We start from the raw sequence: 18,503 nt of genomic DNA, 5'->3' as shown, positions 1-18,503 counted from the left end.
TTCTTAACCACTGCGCCACCAGGGAAGTCCCAAGTCTTTCTAACTTTTAAAGGAAACTGATATAAACTTGGAAATTGAAATCTACACAATCTAGAGTTCTATAGTTTCCACATGGCTGGAGCTCTTTGAGAACAGAATAGTGTCCATATGATCCCAGTAAGGGTCTTGACAAGAGTGATGCTGTGGACTGAATGTTTGTGTACCCCCCTCTCCCCTCAAAATTCATACATTGAAACTCAATTCCCAATGTGATGGTAGTAGGTGGTGGGGCCTTTGGGTGGTGATAAGATCATGAGGTTGGGGCCTTCATGAATGGCATTAGTGGTCTTACAAAAGAGACCCCAGAGAACTCCCTTGCCCTTTCTGCCACGTGATGATACAGTGAAAATATGGCCATCTATGGACTAGGGAGTGTGGTATTACCAGAACTGAATCTGCTGGACTAGGGAGTGTGGGAGTGTGGTATTAGGACTAGGAAGTGTGGTATGGACTAGGGAGTGTGGTATTACCAGAACTGAATCTGCTGGCACCTTGATCTTGGACTTACCAGCTTCTAGAACTATGAGAAATAAATTTCTGTTGTCATAAGCCACCCTTTATGGCATTTTGTTACAGCAGCCCTACTGGACTAAGACAAAAGAATACCTTTTTGGGACTTGTGGGAAGTCCTCAGGGCTGGCTCCAGGCAAGTGATAAAACAGGTGGTTTGTCTCTGAATCTTGTCTTCTCATTTCCTGCCTTCTCTTCCACCCTTAGATGAAGAGTTCAGTTGCCATGCTCAGTTCCCTCAACCTGTCTCCATGCCTGATTAGCTCTGACAGGGCATCAAGTCAGGAGCCTGAAGAATGACCTTTAGGTCTTAAGACCATACATAAATGTTCTGGTAGTCTAGCCACATCCGGTGTTCAGGACAGTGTTTTTGTAGGAAATAGCTGTAATCACTTCTGGTAAAAGATCTGGAAAGATCTGAATCCAGCATTCAGAATATGTGCTAAGTGTACATGTTCAAGTCCGACTGGGATAGCCCAATACCAAGTTGGCTTGCTGGCATGCAGAAAAACCCCAAGTAAACTTGACTTTGCTTCCGCCACTCCAGAAAGTTGGGATGGATGTAGTCAAGTCCCAGGAGGAAACATGCAGATCAGAGAAGACTGAATACCCAGGATCCAGTAAGGTTCCAAACTGACCATGGAAGTTCTGGCCCATCCCCGGTTCCCCCTCAATCAATGGTATTGTGTTCGGGTTAATTTGTATTCCTTTCCTTAAGGCGACCTCCTTTCCAGGGCACAGGTCCTCCAAAGACATCTCTTGCCTGGAGTAGGTTTCCTTGACTGTCATTAACCACATACTTAGCATTGGAAAAGAGACGGAAAGAGTAATTTGTCGACTTTTGTCCCATAGAACTTACCCTAGATGTTTTATTCTTGTCTTTTATTTTTAGCAATGACAGCAGTTGGTTTAAGTTTTGGTTTCTAATAAATCAATTCCATTTACCTCACCCTCTATTAAATATGCCAAGCAGATTTTACGTTATAAATCTACTATTTTAATGAGATTTAATGAGCTTATCCTTAGATCTTCAAAGATTTATAGACATTCATCAGAGTGGGAAAGGGCTGCTTCCTCTATTGGCTGTATATTTAAAGAACACATTTCAGAGAAGTCATTAAAGTGACGTGTGTCTTCCCTCTTCAGAATCTTCATAACTGTTCTGTGTACATGTGTGCATCACAAAAGAGCTTTTTCCAGCCCCAAGCCTTTGAAAACCAGGACGTGTGACACAGTGATAACTACAGCTCCCCAGAGCCCTGTCTTTTTAGATCTGAGCCATGTGTTTTGATAAATAAATCATCTCTGAAGTGCTTATCTTGCTTCTGGCAAGGATATAATAATTTAGATGCCTGCTTCGTAACGCCTACAGGAAAGAGAACGATTCCACATCTTGGCATGAGAAAGGGAAAGGCCCGTTAACAACCCAAATTACAATGTGGAAAGGATATGGGGGCGACTTGACTCAGAGTTGGAGGGAAAAAAACCTGGAGATTTAAATACCAGTAGTTGGGTCTAAAGCCAAGAAAAAAAGGAGATGAACTCACAGATAACAGAACTATGAAACAGCCAGATGTTACAGGACTGTCATCATATAAAGGTCCCTGCTTATTTCTGAACCTCAGTCCGTGGAAGAAACTTTTGTTACTGGACTTAATCCATTCGGTGCTTGAAACTTCTGTGAGGTAAAGCCATGCATCCCAGGTGTATTTTGGGGTAACAAAAAAACAGTTACATCGAGTCCCTGAATTTTGTGTGAATGAAGCTGTTTGCCAAAGCTAATATTTGTAGCCACGTGACTTACCGTTCACGGAAGAGGTGGACCAATGGGAATGAGTGGGTGGCCAGTGCCCTGCAGAACCACCTTGATGAAACGAGGCCTGAACACTCCACACTTGGATTTCACCAACTGTGGATAGAAGAAATTGCCCCATCTAGAAAAATGTTATTTTGTTTACGTGCTATTGGGAACATTATTCGATGCCTTCAAACAAGGAAATCCTTGGCAAAGTCCCTTCAAAACCAAGCACCGGGATAAGGTTTGTTCCTCCCGATGAACAGTTTCCCAAAATTATACGAATTCTGCAACCGGTTGTTTTCCACTTTTCTAGGTTGGTGGACAGCTCAGAAGTAAGTTTTATCGCTATCATTCCTCTCAATTAGAATGTATTGCTATAGTTCCTTTCCTTTCCACCTTAATTTTGGGTTCATTTTGGTTCCTAAAATCTTTTCTACCATCTGTTTTTTTTTTTCCTGAAGTGGGTGGCATATAAAAAAGGTGCAATTAATTCAGAGGTTTAAAATGTGCCTCTTGAGACGTTTATTTCCAAATAGCGCCTTATTCCCCGGCAGAATATTTGTTTCCTCCCTCTCCATTGTTTATTTATTTGAAGTAAGAAAGAACAAGAAAGCAAAAGACAGCAAATCAAAGGCAGAGGGTTTGCCTGGAAAATTCCCAGGAAGAAGCAACGGACAAAATAATACCCCCTGAAACAGACAGGTCCTACGGAGAATTATGATTTCCATGTTCAAAACTCTTTCTCTTGTACAAACATAGTTGGAAGCTGGTTTTAGCCACTTCTTCCCTCAATGCTCAAGTGAGAGTTGAAATGACAAATGTGCCCCGAAGCCCCAGGTTTCACCTCAGGTGCTTGCAAGTGTAGGTGTGTTTACCTGGAGTCCCAGGATGGAAGGCTTGTAAAAGGAGTGAAATTAATACGCAGAAGGTGACCTGGGAGATTTCCCCATCCTGGTTGCTAGCCACATTCCTAGATTTCTAGGACATTCATTAAGATCTTTGCATTTGTTTTAAAATTGTCCATAGTTATTAACAAGGTTTGAGAAATTAGTTCACAAGTTGGAAGATTACTCTTTAGGTAGAAATACAAGGGCCTTGGGCTGTTTCTCTTCAAATGAGTATTTAGTGACTTCTCGTGAGTCTAGTTTTGAGGAGGAAAGATCTGCTGCTTCCTAATTTTCTTTGAGTATTTTTAAAGTATTTTGAATGAGTTTTTGAAAATGGAAACCCAAAAGAGCTTAGAACAGCAGGGGGACTAGCGATCTGAAAGTGGGAACACTGGAGTTCGATTCTTGCCCTGTCCTTATCTAGGACAGCAGTACCAGTGGGCTGTTTTCCACCTAGCCCTCTATCCATCCTTCTCAACCCTGCCCAGGGAGGCCAATCCTGCCGACTGTATCACCCAGGTCCCCTTGCTGTCTGGCATCTCACTGGTCTTGGCCGAGGGATGACAGGTGGGAAACAGGTTGAGTGAATCCTCCCCATTCCTGCCCTTGCTTTTGCCTCATCGTCCTTTGCTTTTCTCTAACCCTGCCTACAACTCTCTAAGTGGTCCCCTGTTAAGGTCTTGTCATTTGAACCATCTGGGGTGGCTTCTGCTTTGAGCCAGGCTTCTGATACAAATGACAACCAGCTTTAGCAAACTGGAAATGGATTTCAAGCAGTGGGATTAAATTCTGAAATTCTGGGATCACACCAGCTGTGTCTGAATTCTTCCTAAGAGACTTGTTAGGTGGGGAGAGAAGCGGGGAAGATTAACTGGTCTCCGCATGCCTGGGGCCCTTGCGGCCTTTTGCTCTATCTTACGAGAAGTGTAAGACAGAGGACAGTTCAGGTGGTCTTGAAGCCACTGCTCCAGGGGCTTAAAAACAATTTTACCCGCCAAAGGTATTAACGCACTTGGGCACTTGAGGATAAAAGAGCTTTCTTTACTCATGAGTCAACTGAAAATTTTAATTAAAAATGGAGGGTTTTTTGGTTTTTTTTTAAATAGCCACTTGACAAGAGGGTAAAGAGAGCCCATAATGGGGTAGTGAGACCAGAGTCCAGGCTTCACTCTGCTGGCCACACTGTCCTCAGGACCTTGCAATAAGCTAGAAATGTACACAATTGTAGGCGAAAACTTCGAGGCTAGGGGAGGAGAGGAGGCCAGACCAGGGTGGGCAGTGACATCCTCAGTCTTTTGTATTTATATCTTACACACACACACACACACACACACACACACACACATATATATAACATCCAAGTACAACAGTCATTTGTACCATTTCCCAGGAGACACAGATGTTTCCAAGGCAAGGCAGGGCGGGGCTGGGGGCAGCACGCGGGACGGGGGCTGCCTCACAGAAGCTGCAGGAGCTTCAGCGATTGTAAGAGAGCTCCGGGCTCCGCCGACGCCAAATACTGGCAGCAGAGCCAGTCCTCCAGCTCCACCCCGCGCCGGCGGTCCACCGCCTTCTCGGCGAACTTCATCATCATCAGGGCCCGCTTCATGTCGATCCAGTTGCTGAGCGTGGCGCACAGCGCCTCCTCCGAGGTGCCCGGCTGCTCCACCAGCTCCCGCCGGGGTCCCCACAGAAGGCACTGCAGCACGCGCTTGGCCTCGCCGATGCGGATGCGCTTGATGGGGTCGGCCTGCAGCAGCAGGTGCGCAAGCCGCTGCAGGCCCGGCGAGTAGAGGGACAGCGCGGGCAGTGGGGGTAGGTCCTCCTGCCGGTAGTCCTGCTCCCGCAGCTGCGCCCGCACCTCGAACGGGTTGGGCTGGTGGAGCAGCTCGTAAATGAGGATGCCCGTTTGGAACTCGTCGAACTTGCGGTACTGGGAGGCAGACACAATCTCTGGGGCCAGGCGGGCCTGGCTCTTTTTCTGCTGCAGGTTGGTGGAACCGCCCGGCTTCTGCTTGGCCTTCAGGAAGTTGCTGATGATGAGTCGGGGCAAGTGCTTCTCGCCGGGCCCTCCCTGACAGGCGGGGCCAGCCGGAGGGGTGGGCGTGACGCCGGCCGGCAGGGCGGCAGAGGGGCAAGAGGAAGGGGTAGCTGCAGGGGCAGGGGGTATGGTGGTGGGAGGGGCCCAGGAGGTGGCGGAGGAGGGGTCCGGGGAGGCCTGCGGGGCGCAGTGCACCAGCAGCAGGTTCTCCAGGCATAGGTCCCGGTGGATGATGCCGTGCTCCTTCAGGTGCTCCAGCCCGTTGCAGAGCTGCAGAAGCAGGAAGCACACGCGCCGCTCGTAAACCTCAGGCTCAGACTGGTGGCTGGTGGCTGAGTCTTGCACAAAGTCCGAGGCGGTCTGGTGGGGTACCTCTCGGGTGATGACCACCACGCAGTCCTGCTCCTGGGCGGGGGGATGTGAAGGCAGGGCAGACAGGGGGTCCTTGGGCGCATCGGGAGAGGTGAGCATGCTGGAGGGCACCGAGGCGACAAAGTGGCCGCAGTCCTGCTGGATGTTGAAGTGCACGGGCACGGAAGGGCTGCAGTATGAGGCTGCTTTGGGCTCAGGGGTTTTGCAGATCTGTGGGGGAAAGGGGCAGTGAGGTCAAAGGGCCAGAGCCAGCATTCGGTTCAGCAGCTGGGGTTGGGACATTTAGCTTTCCACATGCAAAACGGTGAACTTACACCCATATCTCACACAATTTAACTCCAAATGGATCCCAGAGACCTAGGTCATAATGGAGAGACTTAGATGTGAGAGCCAAAACGTACGCACTTTTGAAGAAAACACAGGACAGAATCTTTGAGACCTTAGGCTGAGCCAAGGAGTTCTCAGATACTACACCAAAAGCATGGTCCATGAGAGAAAAAATGGCACCAAAAGCATGGTCCACGAGAGAAAAAAATGGACAAGCTTGACCTTACCGAAACTCAAAACTTGTATGCTTCAAAGGATACTAAGAAAATGCAAAGACAAGTAATAGAGTGGGAGGAAATATCTGCAAAACACATACCCAGTAAAATGATTTCTATCCAGAATTTACCAAAAATTCTTGCAATGCAGTAATAAGATAAATTACCCAATCAAAAAGTGGGCAAAAGATCAACAGGCATTTCACCAAAGAAATATCTAATTGGCCATAAACACATGAAAAGACGTTCAACACCATGAATCATAAGGGAAATGCAAGTCAAAACCACAATGAGAGACCAGGTGAGGCCCACCAGAACGGCTATAATAAAATGATTAACAGCAAGTGTCTGTGAGGATGTGGAGAAATGGGAACTCTCATTTATAGCTGGTGGAATGTAAAATGGTACCACCACTCTGGAATACGGTTTCGCAATTTCTTAACAAGTTAAACCTAAAATTATCACACAACCCAGCAAGAGTGAGTTCCCTTGGTAGGAAGACGTCCCCATGCCCACAGCGTAGGCTGGACAAATTCTCAGGAAGCCAGATAAGAGCTTACACAGGCAGTCAGCCTCACTCCCCAGCCCTTGCACCTGAATTGGCAGCTACCTTATAACAGATGTGTTCGACCCCTGGGATGTTCCCTTCTTGGGGAATCTCGGGGGCAGATGCAGGCCCTAAATCTCTAGGACTTGGTCAAATTCTCTTAGGCTGCCCTAGTTTCTAGATCCAGGTACATATGCCATGCCTACCGGCTGGCACAACCTGTGGGGCTGATTTCAGTGGAACCGCTAAGTGGAAGCCATGAGCTTTTCCTCCAAGGGTGAGTCAGAGCAGTTGAAAGAAAACAGAAAGCTCTCCAGAGAATAGGGAACCCAGAGGGCCCGAAGGCACCCTCTGAACCAGAGGTGGGAATAAACAGACGGATGATCTCAAGCTCCTTTGGGGAATTCCCAGTATCTTTCCCACCTCTTCTACATCTTCTTGTACTAACGACAGCGACTGCCAACTAAGGATCCTGAGCAACAGGAACCCTCATCTGGTGGCCACACAACTGAAGAGTCTTGAGCCAGACACAGTGGCCCCCTGTCAGGCCTCAATTTCCCTCTAATTACACTGAAAGGGTCGGTATATGGTCTGTGGGTGCCCCTCTCAAAAGGAGATGATGCAACCCCAGCCGTACTTTGTAGAAAGGTAAGGATCAGTGCGTAATCCTGAGCAGAAAGGCATTTCGCCTCCATCTATAAAATATCATCCTGCAAACAATCCAAAAATAACCCTTTGGGGTGCTGCACGGCTGCACTCAGATGAGTACAGCAGTGTTTATGGAGCACCACAATGCTTACAGGTGACGTTTTTAGAAGTTCTGTTGCAAGTACCTTTTCAAAGAGATTTATTTATATTGCAGTTCTACAAAGCTCAGCATAAAACCTGGCATAAAAGAGCTCCGCTTCTGAGAAAACTTTTTAAAAGATAATTGGAGGGCTTGGGGGAGAGAACACATTAATTTATTGATCCCTCTATTAGAGAAGTAGAATAGAAATAAAAGGAAAGTACATTTTATCCCAGACAGTGCTTCCTATTACTAACAAAAGTGATTTCAGAATGCATGCCTAAAAGGCACTGCTGCAGGCTCTTTCTTATCCAACCACACCCAGCTATATTCAGTTTTTATTTTTGGCTGTGTTGGGTCCCCATTGCTGCACATGGGCTCTCTCTAGTCGAGGCAAGCAGGGGCTACTCTTCGTTGCGGTGCGCGGGCCTCTCTTGTTGCACAGCACAGGCTCCAGAGCGCAGGCTCAGTAGTTGTGGCGCACGGGCTTAGTTGCTCCGCGGCATGTGGGACCTTCCCGGGCCAGGGATCGAACCCGTGTCCACTGCACTGGCAGGCGGATTCTTAACCACTGCGCCACCGGGGAAGCCCTGTATTCAATTTTTAAATGGCAATCTTCTGGAACACTATTACACTAAAGGAAATTTGGGAGGGGTCCTCAAAAAACAGTCTTGCATATAAATACCAACCCCTGTGTATGGACCCGTCTGCTGTGCCATCCATGGATACTGACGTCATCCCCTCCAGTGAGGGCTTCTCAACTACAACATATACCTACCGAACTCTTGCACCATGCCTACAAGCATTTTGTCAGGTAATGTCTCGTTAAATCTCATTGAACAACTCAATGAGGTAGATGCTACTACAGAGGAGGAAACTGAGACTTCAAGAGGTTAAATTATTTGCCCTAGATTATACAGCTAAGAAGTGTTCTGGAGGTGAAAAGTATGGGCTTTGGAGTGAAAAGGACCTTAGTTTAAATATAAACTCTGTAAACATTGGCAACTTTCCCTTGATTCTTGTTATTTGTAGTAGTTATGTTCTATTAAGTAGCCACAAACACTGAATGCATGAATGCTGAACCACTGCTCCTGGGGAAATACAATGTGAAGTTCTTGCAAGCCTCTGGTCACAAGATGTTCACCAACTTATCAATATGTAACCTTGTTGTATACTGTGTGTGTTTCTGTTTAAAGATGCCTTATTCATAGATACTGCTGATGCACTAACACTGACTCACAGCCAACAGCAGTGTAACTCATGCCTGAACTAAGCCGATCTAACACCCTCTCAAAGGTGCATCACAGCCTTCCTGACCTTAGGAACACGAGACAGGACTTCAGCGCTCAGCGTGGCCATTTTAAAGCGAAATCGCCAACGAAAAGCACAGAAGTGTGACGATGAGGCACTCAATAGACACAAAAAGCACACCTGTGTACAGTATGAGAGCTGAAACAAGAAGGCGGAGGGTCCCTTTGTACCACCTCAGCTGAAGACGTGCAAGTCAGATGACCCGGATTTCCGCCCCTGCCCACTGTGTGCCAGTTCAGGAATGAACCCCAAAGCCCTCCAAGTATTGACGTGGGGTTACAAGTAAGTTTCAGCATCGAATTCACAAACGCAGAATCCACGAATACTGAAGATCAATGGTATTTATCTCCAAGTATGTTTCTCCTCTGTATCTCAGGGGCAGTGTCCCTCTTCACAGGGCCACTGGGAGCATTAAAGGACACAGCACAGGTGTGGCTTTCATCACAATGCCCAGGCGAGCACCCACCGGGAGAGGTTGCTATGGTGACTGCCCTTGCGGGTCCGGCTGTAGCCATGTGGTGGTGCTGGGCAATTCCAGAGCTGGCTGGCTGTACAAACCCAGAGGGTTCAGCTGCCGGGGCCTGGGCTGTGTTTCCAAGGATCCCCTTTCTCCAGGGTATCAAAGGCCTGGGCCCGGCAAACACTCTCCTTGGGAGCTCCAGGCACTTCGCACAGAGGTGTAAATGAAAGAGGAGAGTAAATGACAAGTGGCCTGGATGCATTTCAGAATCAGTGAGCTGGTCCCTCTGGCAAGACCTGCAGCTTCCTCACTGCCTCGAACAAAAGACAGAGCGCGTGTTATCCAGAGGGGCGGCCCTGGGCCACCGCCAAGATCATTCTACAGTGTCAAATTAGAGGTGAGGGGAGAGGAGGGGGCGGAGGGAGGGGACCGCTTCTTTTCCACCCCATCTCCCCTCACCGCCCCCCAAGTTCATTTTCAGGGAGTCTGTGCTTGGGTTCTGGCTCAAGACCTTCACACAGACCTTTGGTTCAGCTCAAATTTCAAACGTTTCACTGAGCCAAGTCTCACTTTAAACTTTGGTGCCACGGCCTGATTCGTGGTTGAAAATCTGGGCTAAGTCACGTCTGTTAAATAAAAAAGGCCCAGCCCGCTTAGCGCAGGTCCCTAATTACCGGAGTTCTGGCTGACTGAGGCATGAAACGGCTTCGAAAGCACACACAACTAAGGCTTTTTTTCCCTCCTCATACTCGTGGAGCTGGGCTGCATGAGCTGGCTTCACCTCCTCGTGGCTACAGGGCGTCAAGCCCACAAACGGAGGGACCAGCGTCAGCCCGAGCAGGTGGGAGCCTGCAACTGAAGCTCCCGCTTCCCAGGCACGGATGAAGTGAGCTCAGCCACAGCCAGGCGGTGCGGGAAGGAGCCCCCTCCCCACTCCTGGGGATTCAGCCGATTTAGATGACTGTATTCCATCTAGGATCAGCACTAATGAAGTGGAACAGCAGTGTGGAAGGATGCTCCGTGCCCCGCCCCCTCCCCTCCCCCCCCAGACCAGGCCCATTTGCAAATTGATATTGTTGTTCCCCAGACTCTGAATACTGGAAGCTCTTCTCCAGATTTTCTTTTCACACATTACGGAGATAGTCCCTGAGCTGCCAAGGCTCCAGCAAAATCAAAGAGGAGACCCCGGGGACTCTCTTCCTTAAGAGGACCAAGGTCTATCGCTGGCTTCCTTATGGTTTAGATTTCGAATGCAATGAACGATGCTGCCTTTTAACATCCTCTGGAAATGCTGAATTTTCTGCACTGTTCTTCGGAGAACTGGCTAATTCTACATTGTTACAGGAGGTCCTAGAATCCAAGTTGCACTTCACCATCATGGATATAAAAAACAAACCCCTTTGCCCGGAGGTTCTGATCCAGCGGCAGATCTTGCGCCACGTGGCCCCCTGGGCCATATCACTTTCCACCCCATGGGCAAGAGGGATTAAGCCTGTCCCACCAGGCTCTTTCCTCCTCAAAATGGAGAAGTCAGCTGTTTCTTGACAGTGAAGGAGCCGCCCAGGTCCAGCCCAAGTAGGCGGGGGAGAGTAACACATGCACTTGAACACAGGAAATGTTCAGGGTGGAAGCAGAGACATTATTCACAAATCCCTTTCTCAGGTCCACTAGGTTGGCAGAAGCAAAGAACTTCCTAAAGGCACCTCCATCCCCTTGACTTTCAAGGAGCCCAAACTTACATCCCTTTCAGTGCATGGATACAGGCCCCTGGCTCTGGGCCACCAGCGATGACCAGGCTGACCATGTCCAGCTCTCTGGAGGGTCTACTCACTCTTCCTTTACTGGATACAGCACCCTGCTAATAGGAAGGGAAACGCTGGGGTTGTTTCTTTTTCTTTTAATTGTGGTTGGGGGGGGTGACCAGGAAGGGTAGCTCAACAAGAGAGTACTGCCGAGTTCAGATATAAAGAGGCAATGAAGTTCAAAAATCTATCTAGTCTTTCGGGGCCTTGATTTCTGACAATGAACTGGATCCTCCTAATAGCTACCTTCCTGCCTAGTTTTTTTGCAAGAAGGCAGCGAGTAATTATACAGAGCCCCTTGAACAAATAAATCAGGGGTTCCCAATCTATATTTTATGGTGGTGTCACCAATTTTTTAAAAGAAAAATCTCACAGTAAAATTCACTGCAATTTTCCTTGGCTAATAATCATAGTATTAAAAAAAATCTTACTGGTAAGAAGGAAGCCACCCCGCCAAGATCGTTTCATGTTAGTTCACCGTTTGCATTTTTTCTAATTAGAAATAAAAGAATGTCTTGGGGCAGGTGATGGCAGAAAAGAGTTCAGGGTTCCCTTCTCACTCCTCACAAAAGCCTGCATTTATAGAAGGACCACAGACCACCAGGTACTCAAGGGACACCAAAAGAAGATGAGAAAAGGGGCCACCAGAGGGGCCAGATGGATACAGACAGCTCCACCAGCTTACTCAGAGCTGTGCCCCAAAAGAGCAGTGGGGCGTGCTAGCAACAGCCCTGATCCAGGGCCAACGATTAAACAGCTGTGTTACTTTGGGCTAGTCACTTAGCTTCCCTGAACTTCATTTTTCTTAACTGAAAGGGTGGTAGCATAGGCTTTGAGACAAGACAAAGAAGACTTCAAATCCATCTTAGCCACCTGCCAGCTGTGGGCAGATTACTTAATCATTTTGAGCCTCAGATTTCCCACCTGTAACACCTACCTCCCCTGTGAGGATTTGAGGTCGTGTAGTTAACACACCCATCCAAGAGTCTAGTTGTATACTGACTGCTCTATCAATAATATTACTGTTGTGGTTCAAGATGATGTTTGGGTCTAACTCTCCTTCCGGCTCTATTTTAAGAACTATATCTGAATTGCCTACCTCCCGTATTAGATTATAAGCTCCACAGGAACCATATGTTCACCTCTATATACTCAGATCTTTACAAAATACCTGGCTCATAGGAGGCATTCAATAGAAACCTGCTGAATAAATGAATGAATTCTCCATCACATTAAAAGGCAACTGTCTTAATCCAACTCGATCACGTAGGTTCGTTCCTGAAAGCACAGAATGAACCTTGTATTCATTGTACAAATCACACTGCACCACGTCCTGGGCCAGGCAGAGAGTGAGATCACCGAGCATTTTTTGGAAACTACCCTCCTTCAGGAGCTGGCTGAGGGGAAATGACTTCCCCAGCCATAGCGCTGCCCCCCCAGCCAGGACCGGCTGGCGGCACTGTGGAATGGGAGGAGGGGTTGGTACCTACTTTCACAGCGTAGGTGCTGCCGGGGTCCTCGGAGCAGGTGGCACAGTAATAAATGGCATCCCCCGAGTCGCAGCAGGGCTTGTTACAGGCCAGCTTGAACAGGGACCAGTTATTCTCGCTGAAGTGCAGCCCCTTTTTCTGGCCGCCCATGAAGAGGTCCTCACACCTGGCCACGAGGCGGACCAAGGACTGGGCGTAGAGCCCTCCCAGCTTGGTGTAGGTGCCCTCCTTGCTGCTGATGCTGCTCAGGAGGCTGTGCAGCTGCAGCTGGGCACTGCCTGCCGAGGCCTGGCTGGACACGCTCAGCTGGGAGGCCGCGGCCGAGGAGACCCCTTTGCCCTGCAGGCTCTGGCTGCCCGCCAGCCCTGGCGCTGGGCCCCAGGGGCCATTGTCTTTGAATGTTTTCTCCAGAGGCTCGGAAGCAGAGAAGGTGTGCTGGAGGCGGCTGCCGGGGCCTGAGGAGTAGCTGAAGTGGGACTCGTCATGGACACAGACGTTGGTTTCCGAGTGGCTGAGGTTCAGCTTGGGACCTGCTGTTCTTGGCTTGGGGGAGCCTTGGGTCCAGAAGAAGCCATCCGGAGAAGAGGCCGCCCGGCTCACTAGCTTCTTCTGGGGGAGAGGTGGGGGCTGCAGGGGGCCACTGGGGGACACATCCTCAGTGGAGCCCGAAGGGAAGGGGACAGGGCTGAAGAGCTCCTTCCCGCTGCTGGTGGGCGAGTGAGTCAGCTCAGATGATGGACCTGAAAAAGAGAAACAGAAACCATCAGACCGGGGGCCCAGGCCACTCAGTTCCAGGGTCCCGTGGGCCTTTTTTTTTCTTTCCATCAAAGCAATCTATTTTATTTTGTTTTTATCTATTTCTTGAAGAGACAACATATGCACAATGAACACAACTCAAAATGCAAAAAAGGTGTACAATGCCAATGAAGTCTTCCTCCTACCCTGTTCCTTAGCGCCCAGTCCCTCTCTTCAGAGGAAACATGGCTGGCAATTTCCCACACATCCTTCTGGAGATCTGCCAAACAACCCAAACACACACACACACACACACACACACACACACACACACATTTACACAAAGGAGAGCAAACGGTGCCCACTGATTGCAGTATTCCTTTTCTTCACTTGCCACTATGGCTTGGAGATATTCCACATCAGATGATGTTCAGGTCTATCTAATTCTTTTTAAAAGCTATCCCATACTGTATCATCATATGCAAGTACCAAAATTTATTTAACTGGTCCCCCGTGGATGGACACTTAGGTTGCTTCTAATATTTTGCAAACAATGTTGCAACAGCACCAACAAACTTGAACATGTATGGCTTGGCTGGATTTTTTCAAAATGTCAGTTTATAGAGGGTACAATTTAGCTACAGTATAATTCCTCCTTTTTAGGGTATAATTCTCTGAGTTTTGACAAATGCCCTGATGGCCTGGGGGACAGTGCAGGCCCACAGACATTTCAGAAGACAGAGAATGTGATTTCATAAGAAGAAACAGATTTCAAGGGAAAGCGAGTGGTTCCCAGGCCCCACAGTTCCCAGAGGTGCACGTGGATATTGATGTGATTTGGGGAAAGTTCCATCACTGCCTCAGGCCTCCGCAGAGCATGGGGACCTTCAGAAATGTCACAGACGGTGAGATAAGAGCGAAGACTGGACTTACTCTTTATATCAATGTATGAAATGGAGAGTTCACAATGAAACAAGAGTTCAGGTAAAAAATACATAAGAAAAGGTACTGACATCAGAGACAAGAAAGGGCCAATTGAAAATAATACTCATTTCTTTCATTCTAAGAACTGACTCAAAGATATACCCAATATTTTAATAACAGTTTTTAAGGGGATTAAAAAAAAACCAAAACATTAACTGTATCCATACATTATAAAATACATCCTATTATCCTGAAGGTTAAAATGTGAAAGAAATATGGGTCTCAGATTCAAGGAAATAGGCAGTTATGATGTGCGCCCCTCATTTAGTTGACTGTGCATGTAGCCTAAGGGTGGGGCACATAGTGCCTCTCTGGACGCCCTCCCACCTTAGCAGGACGACCAAGATGCAAGACGCACAACAAACACAGAGGCCAGAGGCAAGTGGAGAAAGGCCGCAAAGGAAGCAAACTGTCTGTTAGTTTTGTGTCACTTCACTCAGAGGCACATGGCCTTCGCAGGGCTGCTTCTGAACAGGTAACAGCTGTCTCTGCTTGAGTCCCTCTCTGATTTCTCCAGCCAAAGGGGGACAGAATGGGCTGGCACCAAGCCTCTCCCATCAACACGGGGGCCTCCTTACATGGGGGTGCTCCACAGGCAGGAGGGAGCCAGGTGGATGACCATGTCCTCAGGCGCCGATGTCCGTGCCTCAGCCCCATTGACCAGCATCAGTAAGTGACAGCAGGGGCCTCCTGCACAGTACAAGCTCCAGCGCAAAGCCCCCAGGAGGACAGAGTTGGTAAACGCAGCTAGTTGAACACAGGAGCTGGGAACCAGGTTTGTGCAAAGAGATGCATTATCAACACGCAGAAGATAAGGGTTGGGGAGGCGGCAGGCAGAGCGTGATCAGAATCCCGGTCAACGCTTTACTCAGTGCCTCCAGTCTCCCTGTCCAGACAGGGACAGCCTGCCTATGGTCAGGACACCTGGGTCCCCCGTCCAACCAGCCGGGGAGCTTTTTGACAAATCAGTTTCATGGCTAGTCCCCTCCTTAAGCCTTATGCTTATTCCCACCCCTTTCTTTGGTTTGTCTTCCTGGGCTTCCCCCTACAGCTCTCCTTGACGCTTTCAACACATTCCTTTCTGCCTCTGGTCTGATCTGAGGGCGCATAGTGGGATGAACCCTGATGTAAGCTGTCAATCTTACTCGGCTGAATTTCCTCATTTAAAAACTGACCGGGGGGCTTCCCTGGTGGCGCAGTGGTTGAGGGTCCGCCTGCCGATGCAGGGGACACAGGTTCGTGCCCCTGTCTGGGAAGATCCCACATGCCGCGGAGCGGCTGGGCCCGTGAGCCATGGCCGCTGAGCCTGTGCTCCGCGACAGGAGAGGCCACAGCAGTGAGAGGCCCGCGTACCGCAAAAAAACAAAAACTGACCGGATTGCATCCCTGCGAAGGCTCCTTCCAGCACTAACAGTCTATAATTTCAGCCATTCTCTCCATTTTCAACAACTCCTCATGTGCATTTTGTCTCAAAGCTGCCCCTGAAATAAAATACCTCTAGGCAGATGGTTATCTTGCTTCCACTGTTCCTCTATCTCTAGTTCCCACAAGCTGCTGCTGGAAAACTTTTCAATCTTTAAGCATAGCAGGAATCTTAAAAAATATATATATATATATATATCGGTAACACTTCTCATTCCCTAGATTACCAAAGCAAACCAAGAGGTTGTGCTTTAGCACAGAAAATAACGCGTGTGTTCAGGCGTTGGAAGGAAGTGATTTTCTCCTTTGCCCTGTGTGTGTTCTCTTGCTTTCTTGTGGGAACTGTGAGTGCGTGGCTTTGATCAGATCTATATCCCGTAACCACTTAGCTAAGTAGGGGCAGGAGTACTGGGTATTAGGAGGTGCGGCTTCAGGGATTAGCATGTGGACTGGTTCATTTTTCTTTATTTCTTAGATGTTAGGTGTTTCTCACCCAACAATCACTGCCTAAAGCACACGGTAATCAGAGGACGGCACTGCACAGGAAGGCTCCTAGCCATGCACTTCCCCAGAGGTTGTAAAGGACTGCATTACACAGACCTCATCTGGTGAAGTGAGGCTCATCTGAAATGTGCACTTCCTCTGTATGACTGGGCATTACATACACATATTGTGATTTTTGCATTTAAAAAAAAATCTCCTACTTGGGTAACAGGTACACCATCTTCTGACCATTCTCCAGATGTGGACCCGCACCAGGCAAAAAGACCATAATTCACTCTGATCGCCCCCAGGCACCCCAGGACCATATAACATCTCAGCTGTTAATATTCTTGGCTGTTAATATTTGGAGGGAGATGTCTACGTGTAGCCCTTCTCGATAAAACCGATTTCTCCAGCATGAGACAAGCAGTTAGCTGTCTTCTGCGGGACCAGAGAGCCCCCCAGAAGACCCGCTCTGGTTCTGTCGTGTTGTTGGCTCTCGCATGGGGCACCTCCTCACAGACACAGCTTATCCCGGTTCTATGCCGGTGTTAGATCACCCTGTTTCCAAATTCTGGCTTACAATTAAGGGTGTAAAAAGGATATGAATGGAAAATTCATATCAAAGGATATGAATGAAAAATACTTTGCTGGGAAGTCTGCCTACATCATAGTTACATAATTAGTGTTTTTTTGTTTTTTTTTAATGACTTTGAGTCCTAATTGGGCCAGAGAGCTACAAATCCCATTTCCTAAGTTTTCCTTCCAATTTCCAATTCTGCATATCAAGCCTGCAGCCGGCTATAGAGCAGAACACCTCTGCATCTCCTTAGTGCCTGTGCTTCAGAGAAGAGAAAAAAGTTTTCTAGAGAACTTCCTAGAGAAGTTTTCTAGGAAAAAACTACACATCACATTTGGTGCACTGGGTGGGATCTTAAAACGATGGAGAGGAAAGTATACCAGTTTGGTGCCATTATATTTATAAAGCAAGAGAAGAGAAATCAGGATTTCAACGGTGGGGGAAAAAAAGGCTCAACTCCTATGCAGAAATGCAGGCCAAAAGTTCAAACCCAGCACTGTGAGGTTTTCTGATTATAGAGTCCTCTCTTCTGGCTGGGTTTTAATAGGTACTTTCACTGTTCTCTATAGCCAAAGGGAGAGCTGGGCTTCAGGAGGAAGTGGTCAGTCCAGTTTTGAACCGTATAAATGAGCCCGTGTGGCTTGCTTGGCGCCCGGCTCTGCCTCCTGACGGCAGCTGGGCCAGAACAAATGTGGGGACAAAGGGCAGGGTCCCAGCTAAGAGTCCCCCAGCTCCAAACTTCAGCTTTGGTGTCTGACGAGTCTCCAACTTAAAGTAAAGGAAAGCAAATTGCATTTTCTTTTGTTCGAAACACTGAGTGTTCTGTGGATTGTTTTTAAAAATGAGGATAAGAGATTGGGCTGGAAACGGCTGTATAGATGAATCCATGCATTCACTCAGCATTTCTTGAGCACCTACAAAATGCAAGGCAGAGGGAACAAAGCAGCTGGAGAAAACCTCACCCACACCCTGTGGCCTGGTTCAATCCCTTCATGTTCAAGGTGAGAAAACTAAAGCCATCTGTGTAGGCCAGGGTCACACAGGAAGTGGCAGTCTTACAGGTTTTGGCCAAAACCCCTCTTCCCACCCCCAGAAGACGTGAAGAGTGGTGGCAGAGGGGATGTTCTAGCCTCACAGAGAGTAACTTTTTCCTCCAAAGGAAAATTTGGTCAGAATAAACTCTAATTTTTTTTTTAAAGAAAGGCACATAGCATTCCTTCAAGAGGAACCCTTGCTTTTTCAAGAAGGTAAACGTGGTCTGAAAATGGAAGCATAGTATTAGCATTTTACAATTGGATGGAAAATGTGGCATTTGTGAGAAGTCTCTCCAGACCAGTTAATCATCCCAAGAAACAGTGATCCAGATGGGTAGGCAATTGACATGCAAAACAGGAGAAGCACCGTCTCAGTTTGGAAAACAGGCTCGTGGAAAATATTGCGTGTCTACAGCCCATGTGTGGTTCCATGATCTTTCCCCTGTTGTAACAAAATCATCATGGGTTTTCTTCCAAATGAACAGTAAAATTAAAAGTTAGTTCAAGGCACTTTCACATGCTGTTGACAGAAGCATAAACTGACATTTTTAGAGGTTAATTTGGTAACATCTGTTTAAAAATGCATATACATTTTGACATACCGATTCTACTTCTAGTAATTTATCTTACAGATATGCTCACCAAATTATCTTGGTGTACGTCACAGGATCTTCCTGCA

At 47.8% G+C, this 18,503-nt stretch overlaps 1 protein-coding gene across 4 annotated transcripts in view; it reads right to left on the bottom strand.

Annotated features, from left to right (window-relative positions):
• Window positions 1-2,837: 2,837 nt before the first annotated feature.
• Window positions 2,838-18,503, bottom strand: part of PRAG1 (PEAK1 related, kinase-activating pseudokinase 1) — a 49,076-nt gene continuing 33,410 nt past the window's right edge. For all 4 annotated transcript variants that reach the window (XM_067722045.1, XM_067722046.1, XM_067722047.1 and 1 more), the window contains 2 exons: window positions 12,587-13,326; window positions 2,838-5,857 (listed from right to left, as the gene is read on the bottom strand). In XM_067722045.1, the coding sequence (XP_067578146.1) occupies window positions 4,691-5,857; window positions 12,587-13,326 (1,907 nt within the window). In that variant the 3' untranslated portion in view covers window positions 2,838-4,690. The remainder of the gene's footprint in view (window positions 5,858-12,586; window positions 13,327-18,503) is intronic.

Source organism: Pseudorca crassidens, chromosome 21 (genome assembly GCF_039906515.1).
Source record: "Pseudorca crassidens isolate mPseCra1 chromosome 21, mPseCra1.hap1, whole genome shotgun sequence".
Taxonomy (NCBI): Eukaryota; Metazoa; Chordata; class Mammalia; order Artiodactyla; family Delphinidae; genus Pseudorca; species Pseudorca crassidens.
This window is presented reverse-complemented; position numbering and strand designations above follow the sequence as displayed.